At 46.4% G+C, this 20299-nt stretch overlaps 1 protein-coding gene across 2 annotated transcripts; it reads left to right on the top strand.

The window, feature by feature from the left end:
* Positions 1-205: 205 nt before the first annotated feature.
* SIRPB2 (signal regulatory protein beta 2) lies at positions 206-14229 on the top strand. Of its 2 annotated transcripts, XM_003732800.6 has the most exons (5): positions 206-351; positions 8071-8436; positions 9521-9862; positions 10724-10789; positions 11772-14229. In XM_003732800.6, exons 1-5 carry the CDS (start codon positions 267-269, stop codon positions 11906-11908), a joined length of 996 nt encoding a protein of 331 aa, XP_003732848.5. In that variant the 5' UTR covers positions 206-266; the 3' UTR covers positions 11909-14229. The 2 variants fall into 2 exon arrangements, with proteins under 2 accessions (XP_003732848.5, XP_008993878.4); XM_008995630.5 differs by having other exon boundaries at positions 10724-11910.
* Positions 14230-20299: the final 6070 nt, after the last annotated feature.

The raw sequence follows: 20299 nt of genomic DNA, 5'->3' as shown, positions 1-20299 counted from the left end.
CCCATCTCCATCCTGGGCACCTTGGACAGAGCCTATGGCAAGGGGTCATCAAGGTTTTAGCACAGTGATTACAGGAACCACAGCTCAGGCACAAAAGCAGGAACTACTTTCCTCACCAGCAGCCTTGTGTTGCTACAGCAAAAACACTTCCCCAAGCAGCTGTGGCCAAGGGACACAGAAACTGCCTTGTCTATGGCCCCACCTCAGACTTCAACACTCAACAGAGAGCAGAGGAGCCCCAAGTCCTGGGGACCACAGGAGGTGCCATGCGCTCCATGATGCCCGCCCCCACCTGCCTGGTCCACTTGCTTCCCTGCTTCCTGCTACTTGCTCTGGTCCTTGTCTTCTCAGGTAAGTGGGATCTAGGACAGAACAGGGTCCACCCCTCGCTGGTCGGTCCCTAGAGGGGTGCCAAGTGCTCCAGCTTGCCTGCAGAAGCTTGACCCCACGAAGATAAAGAGGGAGATGCTGAAAATTTGCCTGACCCCAGCAGAGAGCAGACCCAGTGTCTCAAGAAGCAGCATAGTGAAGTGATAAGCCTGCAGGCTCTGCGCTCACACCCGCTGCCTTCCAGCTTGGATGCTCCTATGCCCATGTCGGATGCTGCAGCTCTGTTGGCCCCAGGAGCCTTTTCTATAAAACAGGGACATTCTTGGGACCTTTCTCTAGGGCTGCTGTTAATATTAAATAGAAAAGTGGTAAGGCTCAGCCTTGGGCCAGCTACATAGTTTTTGAGACCCAATGCAAAATAAAACCCAGGATCTTTTGCCCAAAAACTATTGAGCCACACAGCAGAGCACTAAACCAAGCATGGGATCCTTCTAAGCACGGGGCCCTGTGTGACTATATAGATGGCACAGCCATGAACCAGCCCTGGCTCAGCTTATGACGCAATAGGCTCAAACCTCACCACTAACTGGTTTAAGTTTACTTTTTTCTGAGCCTTAGTTTTTCCATCTGTAAAATGGAGCTAAAAATAGGACTCACCTGTGACTTTCTTAGGAGAATTCAAGAAGATAATACCTGTAAGTACCTAACATAACAAAGATTTAGTAACTTTGGCCATTAATATTATCATTCCCACGTCTCGCCTAACTCAGGGGCAGGCCAAGTTAGCTCCTGAGTCTGGACTGAGGCCCCTGGATATAGCTCAGCCTCTGAGTCCAGAACTCTCTGATCTACCAGGTGACAATACTTGGCTCTCAGTGGGCTCATTCCATCTCCTAACCATCTGAGCCCCTGCTCCGGCCCTACTGAAATCTAGATTCTGTCCATCACCCCTTTGGTCCTCCAGAGTGTCCACCCCCAGGAGAGCTCCTGGCGGAACCCAGGTGTGGGGTCAGACCTGGATGCTCCCGCACTCATTGGCCATATGACTCATGACACCACTTCACTTCTCGGAGCTGATTTCCTCAATTGTGAGATGTGAATCGTAATTCCTAGATCTCATTCCACAAGTACTTTTGAGGGTCTGCTATGTTTTAGGCACTAGACTAAGAAATCAGAAATCTAAACTACCCAGAATAAAAAATGTTCTGAATGACTGTTGGAACTGAATAGATGGAAAATAAGAGAAGTTGCTTAAACCAGTCAGCTGGAAGGTTTCAGTCCAGCTGCATCTCAAGCTGAGTCAGGGCTGGTTCATGGGTGTGCCCTCTATACAGTGGCACAGGGCCCCCGCTTTGAAGGGCCCCATGCTTGATTTAATGCTCTTCTGTGTTGCTCAGAAAGGGACTTGCATTTCCATTTTGCACTTGGCCTCACAAATTATGTAGCTGGCCCAGGGTTGAGCCTCACCACTTTTTTTATTTACTACAGCAGCCCTAGAGAAAGATCTTATGAGTGCCCTGTTTTGTAGTAGAGGAGACTGGGGCTAACAGACCTTCTATAAGGCTTTTAAATGAAGCCCCTGTACAGGAACCATGAAAGGCTGAGAATGCAAATGGAAAATAGATGAGAAGGAAGCCCAGGGCTGGTCCAGCTCCACCGACAAAGCAGAGGCAAACCTCCTAGGACACCTTCTAAAGTCTATGTGACAACACGGAAGGAGACTCAGAACAGAGGGAGGGGAGGGGTGTGGGCACCAGGACTGAGTCCAGGTTCCAGCCCTGGTGTTCACTTCTCCAGACTCACCCCCAGCTGGGATAATTGTAATTGACGTACATTAAACCATACATATGTAAAGTACTCAATTTGATAACTTTTGTCTGTGAGCATTGGGTATATTTCACACTTGTGAAATCATCAGCAAAATCAGCATTTTGAATGTATCCAGCATCCGAAAGTTTCCTTGTGATTTGTCCTTGTCACTCCTTTTTGTCTCCAAAGCAACCATGGATCTGTGTTCTGTCACTATAGATTACATTTTCTAGAATTTTATACAACAAGGATCATGCAGTTGTACTCCGTTTTGGCTGGTTTCTTTTACTCAGCATAATTATTTTGAGATTCATTCACGGTGTTACATTGTCAGTAGTTCATTTCTTCTCATGTCTATCCATTGTAAGGACAAACCCTTTCCCATTCACCTGTTGACAGACATTTGGGTTGTTTGCAGTTTAGAGCTATTGTAAATAAAGTGTCTATGAATATTCATGTACAAGTCTCTGTGTCGACATATCTTTTGATTTTTTTTTTTTTTTTTTTGAGACGGAGTTTCGGTGTTGGTACCCAGGCTGGAGTGCAATGGCGCGATCTCGGCTCACCGCAACCTCCGCCTCCTGGGTTCAGGCAATTCTCCTTCCTCAGCCTCCTGAGTAGCTGGGATTACATGCACGCGCCACCATGCCCAGCTAATTTTTTGTATCTTTAGTAGAGACGGGGTTTCACCATGTTGACCAGGATGGTCTCGATATCTTGACCTCGTGATCCACCCGCCTCGGCCTCCCAAAGTGCTGGGATTACAGGCTTGATCCTTTGATTTATCTTAGGGAAATGAATTTGATTTTATCTCTCTGTGTGTGATACCACATTGCCTTGATTACTGTAGCATTCTCTAGGTCTTAAAATCAGGTGGTATCAGTTTTCCAATTTTATTCTTTTTCAAATTGTTTAACTACTCTAGAAATTTTAGATTTAGTTTATCAATTTCTAAAGTGAAGGCTGCTGGGATTTGAATGGGAAGAGCAGTGAATTTGTAAATCAACTTGAGAATAATTGACATCTTAGCAATATTGAATCTTCCAACATATGAACAGTGTATATCTCTATTTATTTAGGCATGATTTTTTTTTCTCTTAGCGATGTCTTGTAAGTTTTCAGTTTGCAATGCCTTCACATTTTTTGGCTAAATATTTTCTATTTTTTTATAATATTAATGACTGGAATTTTTAAATTCAAATATCAAATTCTTTATTGCTAGTATATAGTAATACAGATAATTTTGTATATAGATCTTTTATCGTCATTGTTGCTAAACTCATTTGTTAGGTATAGTAGCCTTTTTAAGAAATTTTCATTGCAATTTTAATTATGTCATCTGCACATAAAGATAGTTTCCTTTTTTCTTTCAAATCTGGAGGTCTTCTATTTCCTATTACCTTTTTGCATGGTTAGTACCTATCCTACAATATTGAATAGAAATAGTAGAAACAGGCATCCTTGTCTAGTTCCTAATCTGCAGGGAAAACATTCATTTGTGCACTACTAAGCATGATATTTGTTGTAGGGTTTTCACAGATGCCCCTTATCAACTTGAAAGGCGTCCTTCTATTCCTAGTTCGCTGAGGTTATTATTAGAAATGCATGTTCAATTTTGAAAAGTGCTTTTTCTGCATCTGTTGAGATGATTATATGAGTGCATGTATATGCATGTGTGTGTTAGTTTAGTAATATGGTAAATTACATTGATTGATTTTTGAATGTTAAATCAACTTTACATTCCAGGGATAAACTCAACTTGATCATAATGTATTATACTTTCTACATATTGCTGATTGCTGAATTTAGTTTACTAAAATTTTGTTTAAAATTTTTTTATTTATGTTCATGAGGGATATTGTTTTTTTTTCTTATAAGGACTTTGGGTTTGGTTTCAAGATAACACTGGGACTCATAGAATAATTAGAAAAGCATGCCCCTTTTTTCAATTTTCTAAAAGTATTCATATAAAATTGGTATTATTTATTTCTTAAAAATATGAAAAATTCGGCCATGCATGGTGGCTCATGCCTGTAATCCCTGCACTTTGGGAAGCTGAGTCAAGTAGATCACTTGAGACCAGGAGTTCGAGACCAGCCTAGCCAACATGGCGAAACCATGCCTCTACCAAAAATGTAAAAATTAACCAGGTATGATGGCGCATGCCTGTAATGTCAGCTACCCGGGAGGCTGAAGCAGGAGAACTGCTTGAACCTGGGAGGCAGAGGTTGGAGCGAGCCCAGATTGTGCCACTGCACTCCAGCCTGGGTGGTAGAGTGAGGACTTGATATGAAAATTTACGAATGAAACTATCTAGGATTTGGGAAGATTTTTAATATCAGATTAAATTTTTTGATAGCTAATAGGGCTATCCAGGTTATCTTTTTCTTCTTGAGATAGCTTTGACAGTGGATCTTTTTCAAGGAATTTGTTCATGTTACCTAATTTGTCAAATATACATAACTTGAAGTTTTTCATAATATTCCCTTATATTAATATGAGTAAAATATGTAGTAGTATCACCAATCTTTTTCCTGATTTTCACAATTTAGGTTCTCTCTGTGTGTGTCTCCTCTGTTCAATCTCACTAGAGATTTATCAATTTTAATGATCTTCTCAAAGATTTTCTTCTTCTCATTGATCTCTCTCTCTCTCTCTCTCTCTCTCGTGTGTGTGTGTGTGTGTGTGTGTGTGTGTGTGTGTGTTTCTACTGTATTAAGTTTCATTTAGAGCTTGATCTCAGCATTTTGGGAGGCCAAGGCGGCAGATCACCTGAGTTCAGTTGTTTAAGACCAGCCTGCCTGGCCAACATGGTGAAACTCCATCTCTACTAAAAATACAAAAATTAGGCCAGCATAGTGGCATGCATCTGTAATCCCAGCTACTCAGGAGGCTGAGGCAGGCGAATCACTTGAACCCAGGAGGCAGAAGTTGCAGTGAGCTGAGATCGCACCACTGCACTCCAGCCTGGGTCACAGAGCAAGACTCTGTCTCCAAAAAAAAAAAGATGATGAGGATGAGGAGGAGAAAAGGGAACACTATTGGTGGGAATGTAAATTAGTACAGTCACTGTGAAAAACAGCATGGAGCTTTCTCAAAAATCCAAAAATAGCACTACCATATGATCCAGCAATCCTAGAATGGGGCATTTATCCACAGGAAAAGAAATCGATATATCAAAGGAGTGCATGGATTTCTATGTTTATTACATCACCATTCACAATTGCAAATGTATGGAATCAATCTAAGTGTCAATCAATGGATGGATGAATAAAGAAAATACATATATTTTGGGTGTCCCCAAGCACACCCACAGTGGAATACTATTCCACCATAAAAAAAAAATAATGAAATGATGTCGTCATTCAGAGCACATGAATGGAGCTGGAGATTATCTTATTAAGTGAAATAAGCCCTACTTGGGAGGCTGAGGCCAGAAAATCACTTGAGCCTGGGAGGTGGAGTTTGCAGTAAGCCAAGATCACAAAAGAAAAAGAGAGAAAAAAAAAGAAAGAAAGAAAAGAAAGAGAGAGAAAAAGCCAGACACAGAAAGACAAATATGAGGGTGCTAAAAATGATCTCATGGAAGTAGAGAGTGTAATGATAGATACCAAAGACTAGGAAAGGTGATGGGTCTGAGAGAAAGGGATTAAGAGTGAGGTTGGTGAATGGGTACAAACACACAGTTAGATAAAAGAATAAATTCTAATGTTTGATAGCAGAGTAGGGTGGCTATAATTCACAACAATGTGTTATATTTTTCAAAATAGCTAGAAAAGAGGAATTGAAATGTACCCAACACATAGAAATAATAAATACTCAGGTAATGGAAAGAAAAAAAAAACTTGCAATAGTAAACTCACATTTCTCCACTCCCAGTCTTTATTCTATTGATGTCACAACTTCTACTTATGCATGTGTTAGAAGCCTCACAGTAGAACGTTATTGTTTAAAATCCGTTTGGAGCCTTTTAAGATTTGTTGGGTGGACCAGAACACTTCCTTCTGGGCTGCATACTCTCTTCTATGGATTCTCCCCAGTGCCTGGACAATCATGAGGTTTGCCAGTGTGGCTGGTAAGAACAGGCACCATTCTTAGCTCTGTAGTGAGTGATGGGCACAGTTCTGTGCATGTGTGTGAGGAAACTTCCTGACGCAAGGGAAAGAACCAACAGGAAGGATTAGTGATAACAGATCTGACTGGCTCAAATAATGTTTGAGAGCGGATGTTGCTGAATGTCTCAGAACTGAGGACATCAAGGACAAAAGCAGTCCCTAGGATTCAACGGTGGTTACCACTTGGTTGCAATTGTGAGAAAGCTTTCTTGGTGGTTAATAGCACATGCCCAACTGAAGACAGGTAGAAATAAAATTTAGAATTTCATAACTTTTTCTTAGATCCTCTTAGAAGGCAATGTTTGCTTCATCTTCTTACTGTCCTTCCCTCATTCACAACTGAGAAACACCATAATACACTGCAAACAAATGTGTGGAGTGAGACTGAGCTCTTCACAAAGCTGATGGGAATACAGATAAAAAGGAAACTCAGGGCACAAATCTGGTGACCTTGAGTTGAGCAGAATCTTAAGTCACCTGATCTGAGTTCAAATCCTGGCCATGATATCTACTGAATGCAAGGTTCACTTCATGTTTCTTTACCACTATGAGCATTTGTTTTCTTTCTCATCTCAAAAATGGAGATAATAGGCTGGGCACAGTGGCTCACACCTGTAATCCCAGCACTTTGGGAAGCCAAGGTGAAGGAATCACTGAAGTACAGGAGTTGAGCCCAGCCTACACAGTGAGACCCCATCACTACCAAAAAAAAATTATAAATAAGTAATAAACTGAAAAGTTTTTAAACTTGAGATTATAACAGCATCTAGCTCACGGAATTCTTAGAAGGAGTACATGTGATGATGTCTGTAACCCAGAACTTCCATGGGCGGCCTCAGCCCTCTTTCTCTGTATCCACTTTGAGGACAAAATCAACAGTTCAACCTATCTTCACAACACATTAACAAGAACTGCAGTCTGCTGAAAAATTCGCAGGCGGCAGGAAGGGTATTTACACTGAACACTACAACACGCAAACCTACATCTCCGCAGCGTGGCATTTGTGGATTAACAGCCAGAGCTCCAGAAACAGGCTGAGAGGGCTTGAATCAAGCTTGTCACCCTCCTACGGGGTGAATGTAAGAATCTGCCAGAGCTTCCATAGCAAAGTACTGAGCCTGGGTGGCTTGAACATCTCAATGTAATTTCTCACAATTCTGGAGGCTGGAAACCCGCGATCAAGGTGTCTGCAGGGCTCGTTTGTCTGAGGCCTCTCCCCTCAGCCTATAAACGGCTGCCTTCTCCCTGTATCATCACATGGTCTTCCCCTCATATGTGTGTGTCTCAATTCCCTCTCCTTCTAAGGACATCAGTTGGATTAGATTAAGGCCCACCCCTAATGTCCTCATTTTAACTGAATTAACCTCCTGAAAGACCCTACCTCCAAATACAGTCACATTTTGAGGTGCTGGAGGTTGGGATATCAACATGTGCATTTGGGAGACACAATCCTAGCAGATGATCCTGGGACCACTGCCTAACCTTTCTGGGCCCTCTGTTTCCTCTGTGGAAAAATGGGAATAACACAGTTTACCTTAGAGGAGTATTGTGAAGAATAAGTGACATAATGCTTGCAGGGCCCAGCACATGGTGAGTAACTTGAGTGTTATTTATTTGTAGGTTTTCCATTGCATAGCTCAGTTCTCTCTCTGCAGCCAGCCACCTCATCCCCTCTTTCCCTTCCCTCTCGAATAACACTCCTGTCTTGTCCTGGGCCGTTGTTCTTGGCCAGATAATGGTTTGATTGTTCTAAGCCTGCCTTTTAGGGCTCCAAGTCCTTCCTGCCCAGTGCAAGGTCTTTCTTTCTCTTTCGTAGAAGCCTCTGAGCAAAGCAGCTGGAATGAGTGGCAGGTGCTACAGCCCGAGGGCCCCATGCTGGTGGCAGAAGGCGAGACACTCCTACTGAGGTGTATGGTGGTTGGCTCCTACACCAATGGCATGATAAAATGGGTCAAGGTGAGCACTCAGGACCAACAAGAAATTTATAACTTTAAACGTGGCTCCTTCCCCGGGGTGATGCCTATGATTCAACGGACATCAGAACCACTGAATTGCGATTATTCCATCTATATCCACAATGTCACCAGGGAGCACACTGGCACCTACCACTGTGTGAGGTTTGATGGTTTGAGTGAACACTCAGAAATGAAATCAGATGAGGGCACCTCAGTGCTTGTGAAGGGTGAGTATCAGGCCCTGCAGGTCACATGTTTGCTCAGTCTGTTTCCCTGCACAGTCACTTTTATCCACTGTTTCATGCTGTGTCACACAAAATTTCAGTGGCATACAACAATACATATTTGTATCTCACATGCACATTTCCATGTGGCTGGGTGGTTCCACTTCTCATGTCTCATGCCAGAGTCCAGGCTGGAGAGGTAGCAGCTACGTGGGGCATGATTTTCTCATGGAAATGGCAGAAGTAGAAGCCCAGTCACAATTCTTCAAGTACACCTCAAGGATCTAGTCACATTATGTCTGCTAACAGCCCATTGGCTAAAGCAAGTCACATGGCTCAGCTCCAAGACAAGGGACAAGAAAGAATAGCCTTCCACCATGCAGCCAAGGTAAGAATGTGGATGTTCCCTATTACTAGCACAGAGTCAAAACCTGAGGCTGAGTATGTCAACTACCACACTCCCCAGGTAATCAATCATGGTATCTGTAAGTCCACCTATGGTGACCTGAATACCCAAATCCCAGGATTCTCATAGAATAGCAGTGCATTCTTAAGTCAGTTACCCTGACTCTACATGCCTCAAGTGCTTTGCTTGTAAAACAGGCAACACAATTTGCACTTCAAGGGTCATTCAGGTGACTAAATAGAACAGGTGCCTATGGAACCACCCTGTAAACTGGTGACATGGAGAGTATCTGTGCATGGGAGTTCATTTTCACTTAATGCCAGATTCAGGAAGGCTTCCCTGGCTTCTTCCAAGCTATGATGACACCTCCTTTGTAGTTCTGCCATCTTCTGGATTTCCAGTCTCTTGTCAATTTTTCGACCATGTTCACTAGCAGACAGAGAATAGCTTCAGGGCAGGGCACTTATGTGCCTTCCTGAGCTTCATATTCCCCAATTCTACCATTGGCATGTAGTAGGTACTCAGAGCCTCTTTACTGAATGAGTCAACTAATGAGTAATAAAGAAAGCAGAAGGGAGTGGCTGAGAAGAAATCTGGAAAGAAGGAAGGGAGGGAAAGCACCAGGGAGGAAATGATGGAAGAGGAGAGGGAATTCAACGAGGACCTCTTCTTTGGCTTCAGGAGCTGGGGACCCTGAACCAGACCTGCGGATCATACAGCCCCAAGAACTGGTGTTGGCATCCACTGGAGACACTGTCTTTCTGAACTGCACCGTGCATGGAGACGGTCCCCCGGGACCCATCAGGTGGTTCCGGGGAGCTGGTCTGAGCCGGGAGGCCATTTACAACTTTGGAGGCATCTCCCATCCCAAGGCGACAGCGGTGCGGTCCTCCAACAATGACTTCAGCATTCTTCTGCAAAGCGTCTCCAATGAGGATGCAGGCACCTATTACTGTGTGAAGTTTCAGAGGAAACCCAACAGGCAATACCTGTCTGGACAGGGCACCTGGCTGAAAGTGAAAGGTGAGACAATTGGTTTGGAGTTGTCGGGGGAGAGGAGCAGGTTTCATGAGGAATTTTTCTACATGTCCCAAACAAGCCAGCTCTTCCCAGCCTCCATGTCTTTACATAAGCTGTTCCCTCTACCTGGAATGCTTTATTCTTTTCTCTGAAAACTCCTACTCATCCTTCAAGGCCCAGAACAAATGGCCCCTCCTCTGTAAAACCTTCTTCTCCTGTCAAGCAGAGTAATTTCTCCCGATTTGGGTTTCTACAGAATTCTATATGGATCATTAATAAATCAACAAACATTGGCCAGGCACCATGGCTCACTCCTGTAATTCCAGCATTTTGGGAGGCCAAGGTGGGTGGATCACCTGAGTCAGGAGTTCAAGACCAGCCTGACCAACATAGTGAAACCCCATCTCTACTAAAAATGCAAAATTAGCCAGGCGTGGTGGCACATGCCTGTAATCCCAGAAATTTGGGAAGCAGAGGCAGGACAATCGCTCGAACCCAGGAGGCAGAGGTTGCAGTGAGCTAAAATCACACCATTGCACTCCAGCCTGGGCAACAAGAGTGAAACTCTGTCTCAAAAAATAATAGTAACAACAATAATAATTCAACCAACATCTACTACATGCCTGTTGAGTGTCCTGCACTGTACTAAGTACTAGAGATACTGCAATGAATTAGACATGTCCATACCCCAAAGGCACTCTAGCAGAAAATCTAATTTTGTCCTTCATAGCTGCAGGGTTTGACTTCTAGCCCCCAACTTCAAGAAACTGACAGACTCATCCCAGAGACCCCAGCGTCTGGGACTCAGGAAGTGGTGGGAGATTAAGATAAAGGGAAGTATGGGAAAACCTCTCTCCCTTGCAGCAAAATCTACCTCTTCCCAAGAGGCAGAATTCACCAGGGGACGGGCAACTGAGATGTCTCCAACAGGTGAGTATACCTACCTCAGTGGAGTTAATGAGGCTACCATAGGCAAGGGGGCCATGAATGGCTGGGTCATGGGAAGGGAGCAGTCCCACACTCCTGGGGTTCATCTGCCACCAGGAAAGCTCCCAGGATCTCATCTCAATTGCAGCGCTGGGACCCCAGAGAACCATGTTACAACAGCTCAGTTGTAACAAACTTTCTCATAGCCAAGGCTATGTTTGTGGAGAATTTTGCTTGAGCTCCCTGGGATTCTGAGTGTAGGGACACACTGTGAGGTTGTGCACAACAACACTGGAGAACATGGCTTTGTAGCTAAGTCTCCTGGATGGAGCCTCTTCATAGTGTGATTGGCAGGTTCTCGCACCTGGAATCTGGTATCTGACTATATGAACTAGACGGGAGGGGACAAGCATCAGAGAGCTACTTCATGGGATTGTGTGTGGATTTAATGAGATCACACGTGCCAAGTGTCCAGAATGATGCCTGGCACATCTCCTGTTAACATTCGGGGACGCTCAGTATCTGGTGGGAGCTTGTGGTAGAGGTGGTCAGATTTGCCTACGTGATGCTCGGCCCTGCTCCTGCCATTCAAGGGGTCCAGACTGCCTGGGTCCCATGACTTCTTTAATGCATGTGGCCCTGAGAATATCATTTCTGCACTCTAGGTCTGTCTACTTATCTATAAAAATTGGATCACAATCTTATGCTCTAAAATTACCTTGAGGATTGCTTTAGGCAATTAGGAAGAGCAGAGGTTAGGGATGCGACTGAGATGATTACGGTGCAGGTACAATATTGGGCAACCCTTCTCTGGGCCCAGGGCAGAGGAAAGGGTGGCCTTTGATCACCTCTGTCACTGTAGAAAGGATACAGCTCCGGAGGTTATACAGCAGCAGGAAGCGACCTTGCCCATGAGCAGCACTGAGGTGTGAGCTGTGGGGCCCTTGCCATGGGTCCTGCCTGAGCTCTCTCCTGTGTCTCCCAGGCCTCCTGGTTGTGTTCACGCCTGTGGTCCTGGGGCTGAAGGCGATGGTCTTGGCTGCAGTTCTACTGGCCCTGGCTACCTGTCGGAGGAGACCTGGGCAAGAAGATTTCAAGACCACAGGCCCAGCAGAGCCATGAACACCTTAGCATGGAGCAAGGTTCAAAAGTGAGGGGTCAGCCCCAGAATGGGGATCTCCTGAGTCAGAGAGGAGCCAGGGCTCCTCAACCACTTCCCTGCCTCCAGTCCCAGCCTCCAGATGCCCCCAGGGCTCATGACAAACTCCGAGATCTGTACATCTGCTTTTGGTTCACCTAGTGAAATTTCCCTCTTTGCACCAGGCTTCCCTCTGAAGTGTCTCCCTTTCTCTTTTTGGCCTGTTCAGGACCTCCTTGTTTTTCAGACCCTGGCTAAGTCTCTCAACACCCTTGCCCCTGCTGCAGCCCTTTCTGATGTGACCTTCCCCTTTTCCCACCTCCCGCATCCTTCTTGGCCTCCAACATCCAACTCAGAGTCATCTTCCCGGGAGGTGTCTCTAAGCATCTCTGAGTTCAACCAGTCAGACAAACTCTGCCCCTCTATCGACAGCCTTCTCCCCACCCCTCCTGCCTTCCTCCCATCCCCTTCATGGCTGGCTTGGGTGGGTGTCATATTAGGATGCAGGTTCAGCAACTGTAACAAAGCTCTTAAATAACAATGGCTTAACCCAGTAGAAATCAACCAGAACATTGACCATCAGCAGGCCACGCAATACAGAGACTCCCTGGTATTGAGACCCGGGACTCACTGCTCTCATTGCTACCAGGTCTGCTTTCCAGCCCGTTAGACTGGGGAAGAAGACAGGGAAGGGGAGCAGGACCCTCCCCCTTAAGGGCACAGTCAGGAACTTGGCCACCTCACTTACCTCTACTTGGCTGGAATGTGGTCACTTGGTCATACCTAGCTGCAAGAAAGGCTGGGAAATGTAGTCTTTACTTCTGGCAGCAATGTGCCCAGCTGCAAGTTTTCACTAGAGAACCAGATGGTAGGTATCAGGGGATAACCAGTTATCTTCACCACAGCGGCAGACAGGCAGTCTCTCACCTGCCCTGAGTTTAAACCTAAGTTTAATGCCCAGCTAGCTGGCCAGCACTTCTTCCCACCATCACCTCCCCTGGGGTAGCATGATGTGGGGCAGTAGTTCCCAGGAAGAGTGATTTTGCCCCCATGGGACCTTTGGCAATGTCTGATGTTTTTGGTTGGCACAACTTGGGATGCTACCACCATCTAGTGGAATGAGAAAACCTGACGTAGGGAAAAGTGTGCGTGCCAGAGAGTCAGACACACCTGCCTTGAACCCCGAGGCCTCTGCCCTGCACTGTGCACCCTCAGTGACTAATCAGAGGCCCTTCATATCACAGAACGTCGAGGATACTAATATGGACTTCTCTGCATTGTGTAAGAACCAATTCAAGGTCAGGCGTGGTGGCTCATGCCTGTAATCCCGGCACTTTGGGACGCCGAGGCAGCGGATCATCTAAGGTCAGGAGTTCAAGACCCGCCTGGCCAACATGGAGAAACCCCATCTCTACTAAAAATACAAAAAATTAGCCAGGCATAGTGGCAAATGCCTGTAATCCCTGTAATGGGAGTATGAGGCAGGAGAATCACTTGAACTGGTGAGGTGGAGGTTGCAGTGAGCCGAGATTGCACCACTGCACTCCAGCCTGAGCAACAACAGTGAAACTCCATCTCGAGAAAAACAAAAACAAAGAACCAATTCCATTTTTGCATTTACTGAGGGCCTCCTGTGTGCTGTGTGCACTGCATGCACTCAATACATGTAAATTCCCTGTTCTCTTTCCAGGCAAACATTTATTAGCACTCACCATAGGGGGAAGTGGATGAGTCTAGATGTTTTTCATTATAACAAACAGAAAAACAGCTTGAACTAAGCCAGAGAGGAAAGTCTGAGAATGAAATAAATCACTGAATCCCAGACATTGGAGAGGGCAGGTAAGTCAGGCTAAATAGTAGCCCCCATCCCAAAGATATTTATGTCCTAATCTCTGGAACCTGTGACTGTGTTACCTTGTATGGCAAAAAAAAAAGAAAAAGAAAAAAAAAAGACTATGCAGACATGATTAAATTAAAAATCTTGAGAGGGGGGCTGGGGTTTATCCTGGATTATATAAGTGGGCCCTAAAAGAGATTCTAAAAAGGATGATAAGTATCCTTACAAGAAAGTCACACAAGGAGCTTCGATGTAGAAGAGAAAGCAATGTGACCACAGAGGCAGAATTTGGAGCGATGTGACCACAGGTGAAAGAATGCCAGCAGCCACCAGAAGCTGGAAGAAGAAAGGGGCAAATTCTCCCCCTGGAGCCTCTGGAGCAAGCATGGCCCTGCGGATACAATACCTTGATTTCAGACTTCGGGACTTCAGAACTATGAGAAAATAAATTTCTGTTATTTTAAATAATCAGGTTTGCAGTGATCTGTGACAGCAGCCATGGGAAGCTAAAACAGCAGGGAAGCATGGAGCTTGTCCTCCAATAACTGGAGGTGGGTGCCATCTGCCCCTACAAACCCCCTCACCCTGTAGGCCCTGCATGAGCTGCCACCCCCTCTGACCTCATCTCCCCCGATCCCGTAAGCTGACTCTGCTCTAGCACTCCACTGGGCTTTGACCACACAAAGCTTTTTAATTTATTCAAGTCTCTGCTTAAGTCTTACCTTCAAGAGGCCTCTCTGGACCACTCTATCCATAAAGGCACCTCCGTCATTCTCATTTCCTCCATGCCACTTAAGTTTTCTTCATATACTTATTGCTACTTGAAAATTTGTTGTGTGTGTGTGTGAGTGCATGCACATGTGTGCGTGCACGTGTGTGTCTGTGGATGTGGATGTGTGTGCCTATGTGTGCACATGTACATGTCTGTGTGTGCACGTGTGTGAGTTTGTGTGTCTGCTTCCTTGATGGTTGTGAGTTGTCCCCACTAGAATTTGAGCTTTGTGGGGACCGGAACCTAACATTCCACTATCGCAGCCATTCTCATTCAGTCCTGAAGCGTAGTTGAAGGCTAACTCTGCGTCAGGCCCTAATCGGTGTGCTGTGAATAAAACAGAAGCCTGCTGTCTCAGAGCTTACCTCCTCCTGAGAGAAGACAGACACCGAGCAAGCAGCCCCAGGTGAATAACAAGCCCCACCATACTGAGCGCTGAGGGCATTTACACTGCAGGGGGAGGGGGAAGGAAGTTGCCAGAGCAAAGAGGAGGTGACATTATTTTATGCAGGGTGGACAGAAGAGGCCTCCTGATAAAGTGACATTGGAGCCGACACCTGGAGGAAGTGAGGAAGAGTGCCCTGTAGATACCTCGGGCCAGAGCTGAAAAGTACAAGGAATAGCGAATGCAAAGGTCCTGAGGCAGGAGAGGGCTTGACTTGGCACAAGAACAGCAAACACCAAGCAGAATGCTTGACCTGTGTTAGACCCCTGTAAACATCTGAACCACATACATGCCAGAGGTGAATTTCACAATCTCGGAAGTCTGGCTGTGCAGGTTCAAATTCCAGTTCTCCTCCTTATCCCTTGGGTGAGTTTGTTTCTTTCAGTTTCCTTGTCTTTAAACTGATAGTAACATGCGCGTCTCCCTTATTAGGTAGTTTTGGGGCTAAAATGCATTGGTGTATGTGCAGCATTAACTGCACCTGGCACATGAAAAGCACTAAGCAATGATTAGGGTTACATTATCTGACTCTAAACTGTAGTCCCCATCCTCCCCATGAGGAGGAGCATGGAGCCCACAGCGCCTGGGCCCCTCATTGTGCAACTGCCGACACCAGACAGCCCTACTCACCTCAGCTCAGTTAGAAAATACTACAGAAAGTTGGCCCTGCTTGGGTCCAGAGACTCACAGGGACATGGCAAGGCAGTAAGGTTAGGGAAGTCCACTAAAGAAGACAAATAAAACAAAAGATGAATAATTTAAGGCCCTTGGTGGAGATTCTGTGAAACTTGCTGACCACAGATGGGAAGGGTAGGGAATGGATGGGAGACAGAACTCCTCAGTCCAGTCCTTCTACTGCTTTGGGGCCCCAGGCATGGCACAGGTGAGATGACCTACCAAAGACAGAACAGGGGGCATGCCACAGGGAAGCTGTAGCCCCCACTAAGGCCCAACAGGCCACTATTTTACATGTCCTGCCCAGGCCTCCCCATCCGACCCCAGGATGTCAGTGGCTACACTCCAAGCTCCCTGAATCAGGGCATCTGTTTCTCTCCCTCCCCTTCTGTTTGCTCCTTCCTGCAACTCTTCTTTAGCTCTTTCCTTCCCTTCCTATGGTTCTTGTCCCATGCTTCTCCTGCCCCAAGGAACCCCCATCAAGGCTGCCAAAGGCCCAGCCTCTGCGATAGGTCCTCCTGAAAGATGGGTCCATTCATGTCACTCTCCTCAGGCCTTGAGGAGCCTCCATTTCCCCCCGCAGGTGAGACCTACAGCTGGAAGAAGAGGAGCAAACACCATTTGGCAGGGGCTTCTTACACCCTGGCAACCCCAGAATGGCAGCCTTGCTGCAGTATTGGGGTGGCAGTATTGGTGTCGGGTGAGAGGAGGCGCCAGCCTGGACAAGAATAGTCCTTCCTCCCCACAAGACACACTGCTCGGAGTGCATCTATATGTCATCGGGCTAGGGAAGTGGGGGATGCCAAGCCTAGCCAAGCACGTTTCTAAACTCTATCTAGATGGTACTGTATAATGGCACTTTGCTACACAGATCATTCTCAACCTTGCTTTTTGGCTCAATATTTGAGGTATATCCCGGTTGGTTACCTGTAACTCTAATTCATTCATCTTCAGAGCTGTATAGTATTCCATTTTCAATACATTACATTTGTGATTTCTATGAATGGATGGAGACCTTAGTTGTTCCTGTCTCTCACTATCCTAAACAGAGACAGTTTCATTGTGTCTCCTGATGCAGGCACCAGTGCACACACCCACAAGTAGAACTGGAGGGTTCTACGGGTTCTGTGCTTCTTCAACTCCACTGGATTTGCCAAATCGTGCCCCAGTGCCATTAAACGAACATATACTACTGCCAGACACAAGAAAATTCCTGTCGTTTCATGCTTATGCCAATATTTCCTATGGTCATGCTACAGGGAAGTACAGGACTCCTCAGTTCTTGTCTGCTTGAAAGAAAGATCTTAGCCAAGAGACACACAGCAAAGGTTAAGTAGCAGACTTTACTGAAGAAAGGTAAAGTACATTCCTAGAGAGGAGTGGGCTGACCTGGCTGGAGAACAGCAGCAGGTGAAAAATCACAGTAGCAGTGTTTATTTAAAGAGACAGTACACCCTGAAAGAACAAGCCAGCAGCAGCTAGTGCCGGGGGTCCCTCTTTATGAGAATCTTATGTGATTATTCATGAAGGGACATGAGGGGTTCCACTTACAATCATGTTTTAGGTGGTCCCCTTGGCCATGAATGTTCTGTGGTTGTACATGTTAGCACACACATTGCATGTCTCATTACCATTTAAAATCGCCACCCAGGGGTGTGTTTTGTTTTTATTATCATGAGCAGAAGGCTACTTTAGGGCTCATTACTGTAGGAGTGTGCATGCTCATCAGTGGGACAGTCCCTACCATGGTTATCTCCAAGTAGGGCCTCATAAGTCCCCTTTTGGGTCAGAGGAGCCCAACCACAAGGCCAGAAGTAGCCAGTATAGCCACTGGCTTTTTGCTGACTGTCAGTGGGTGACGCTGACTATCAATGTACAGAGCTTCCGGGACTTCTTTTCCCGAAGGCTGCCTTGTCTGCTTCTTTCTGGCTACCTGCCTATCCTCACAGACTTGTCAATTTCTTACCAGTCGGATAGGGCAAAAGGGCATGTCATTGCAGTTTTAATTGGGTCTCACTGCTGCCTAATGCAGCCAAGCATCTTTCCATACACAGGCTGGCAGTACTGTTATTTTGTTATTATTGTCATTAGTTAAAGATGTTGTGACAAGAGAGACAAATAGTCCCAACTTCACTGAGGCAGTGGTAGTAAAGAAGAGTGAGTGGTATCAGCAGCTTCCAGGTGTAGGGGCCACTGGAAGGTCTGAATGTCAGTTAAGGAATCAGTCATTTGCTCCACCTAGCAGCTCCCCTGGGCCACTAAGCTATAGAGGGTCTAGTCCTTAGGGTACTGGAGTAGGGAGTCAGAGGAGACACCAGTCCTGGGTACACACAGCTCCTGCCCAAAGTGAGGTCACCACCAATGAGGACACAGCAGAGGGAGTGCCAAAGGAAGGCTGGGGTGAGGCTGGAGTGGGAAGGAAGATGGAGCTGAGCCTGGACGGGGTTGGGCTGAAATGGAGTGAAAGTGGGCTTTGGAGGGTGGGGGTGCATTTAGTACTGAGGGCGGAGTTAGAAAGGAAAGTGCGGCTGGGTGGATCAGGTGCTGATGGCGGGTTTGTGAGGTTGAGGTGAGGCTGGAGGTGGGAGTGGTGGCAGAATTTGGGGATGGGTTGGGGCAGGATGGGCTGGAGGTTGGAGGGTGGTGTGGTTGGTCATAGGAGGTACCTTCTTACCCAGTTTTGTTAAGAACACTTAGATAACTGTTATGTAAATATAGTTTCAAGTTCATGTTCTTACATCCCCTGCCCTAAACTCCAGTCGGGTCATCTGGAGCTGCCTCCAGAAACCACATGGCAAGTGACCAGCACAGTCCTGCAGGCTACGGAGTGACAGTGTGGTGTAGTGGTTAGGAGCACAGACTCAGGAGCTGCACAATATCTGGACTCAAAACTCTTTAGAAGTCTAGGTTTCCCCATTTGTAAATCGGAAGTGGTAACAATAGAACTCACTTCATAGGATGCATGACTTAGTGTATTTAAGGTTCTTTGTAGAATGTCTGGGGGCATAGTAAGTGCTCAATAAACACTAGCTGCCAGGTAGCGTTATAGGGAAGGATGCCCCCTAGGCCTCCAGAGGAGGGGTCAGGGATCCTCTGGCCCAACAAAGAGCTTTCCCTGATGGCACAGAAATGAAGAGGGGAGTGACAGTGAGTTTCAACACTAGCAGGGGAACTGGACCTTGAGGAGCTGATCACCCGCAGATCTTTCTGTTAGGGTAAGTCATTGTCAGTTTCCAGGGTAGAAAGACCTTGCTGCTTGCCAATCATGAGGTCCAGAGTGAGCCTCTAGCTTCTTAAACTTCCTGGAAAATTGGGGTACATTTTGGGTTGACACAATGATAAAGGAGGTAAGGCCTAGGGACAGGAGCTGGTGCTGGGTGGCCTTGCAGTAGAAAGGGGAGTCTCACACCACTAAGAAAGGACCCTCCTCCCACACCTCCTGCCAGAGCCTACTGCGGCTGCAACCACACTCCCAATAACCTAACCCAAACCTTAACTCATTTGTCATATAAACTTAAAGGATTTCTTGTACAGTGTTAATAATATACCAAATTTTCCAGGAAAGAAACTATTGTGTCAATTGAGGGAAGACCAGACTTTGTGCTGTCCATAACCTGATGAAGAGGGATTTTGACTAAGCCTGGGGACCTTCTTAAGGTCTCCTTGAGGCAAGAGGGCAAAGAAGCTGAGGACCCAGAAGACAGGATTGTGCCTGAGAAGGTGGCCTTGGAGGAATGACGGAGGAAAGGGGAGAGAGCACCTTGCCCATTGGCAAGGGAAAGGGGCTCCAGGCACAGAAGCACTAATGCAATGACCCTGAGGCAAATACATCATACCTGGCAGGTTCCAGGAACAGCAAGGAGCCTGGAGCAGAGGAAGCTGGGGGATATCCTAGATGAGATGGAGGAACTGGCCCATTTCTCATGGGCCTTGTGAGACTGTCTTTTATGCGGGGTGAGATAGTGAGGCATGGACGGGTTGTGAGCAGAGGCCTAGCCTGTTCAAAGTCTGGATTTTTTTTTTTTTTGAGACAGTCTCTCTCTGGCCTCAGGCTGGAGTGCAGTGGTGCAATCTCGGCTCACTGCAACCTCCGCCTCCCAGATTTAAGCGATGCTCCTGTCTCAGCCTTCCGCGTACCTGGGGTTATAGGCACACACCACCATGCCCAGCTAATTTTTGTGTTTTTAGTGGAAACGGGGTTTCACCATGTTGGCCAGGATGATCTCGATGTCTTGACCTTGTGATCCGTCTGCCTTTTCACTCCCAGAATGTAAGAAGCAAGAAAGCAGAGACTTTGTTTTGCTCCTTGCCATATCCACAGCCCTAGAACAACATCGGACCATTGCTTGACAAGTAAGTGAATGAATGAATGCATAAATTAATGACATGAATTTCATTTCTGTGTCAATTAATAATCGGGAATCTGACTTCTGCAAGGATCCTTTAGCCCACAGGTATGTGTAAGACCCGCCCCGCCTCTCATCCATCGGCCTCCCACCCCCGCTGTTAGGCTGCGGTGAGCGCCACGGTCGCCAGAGGGCGCGGAGCGGCGGCGCTTCCCGCACGGAGGGCTTTGCGTGAGGCACCGCGTGGGGCGGGGCTGCGGGCCGGCTCCCATCTGCTGAGCCGGGTGGACCAACAAGCGG

Source organism: Callithrix jacchus, chromosome 5 (genome assembly GCF_049354715.1).
Source record: "Callithrix jacchus isolate 240 chromosome 5, calJac240_pri, whole genome shotgun sequence".
Classification (NCBI taxonomy): domain Eukaryota; kingdom Metazoa; phylum Chordata; class Mammalia; order Primates; family Cebidae; genus Callithrix; species Callithrix jacchus.
This window is presented reverse-complemented; position numbering and strand designations above follow the sequence as displayed.

Bases quoted from the DNA above. Each gene is read 5' to 3' on its own strand.
- SIRPB2 (XM_008995630.5), top strand. From the start codon at position 267: ATGCGCTCCATGATGCCCGCCCCCACCTGCCTGGTCCACTTGCTTCCC. The intron at 352-8,070 runs GTAAGTGGGATC...TCTCTTTCGTAG, and splicing joins TCTGGTCCTTGTCTTCTCAG to AAGCCTCTGAGCAAAGCAGC. The intron at 8,437-9,520 runs GTGAGTATCAGG...CTTTGGCTTCAG, and splicing joins CACCTCAGTGCTTGTGAAGG to GAGCTGGGGACCCTGAACCA.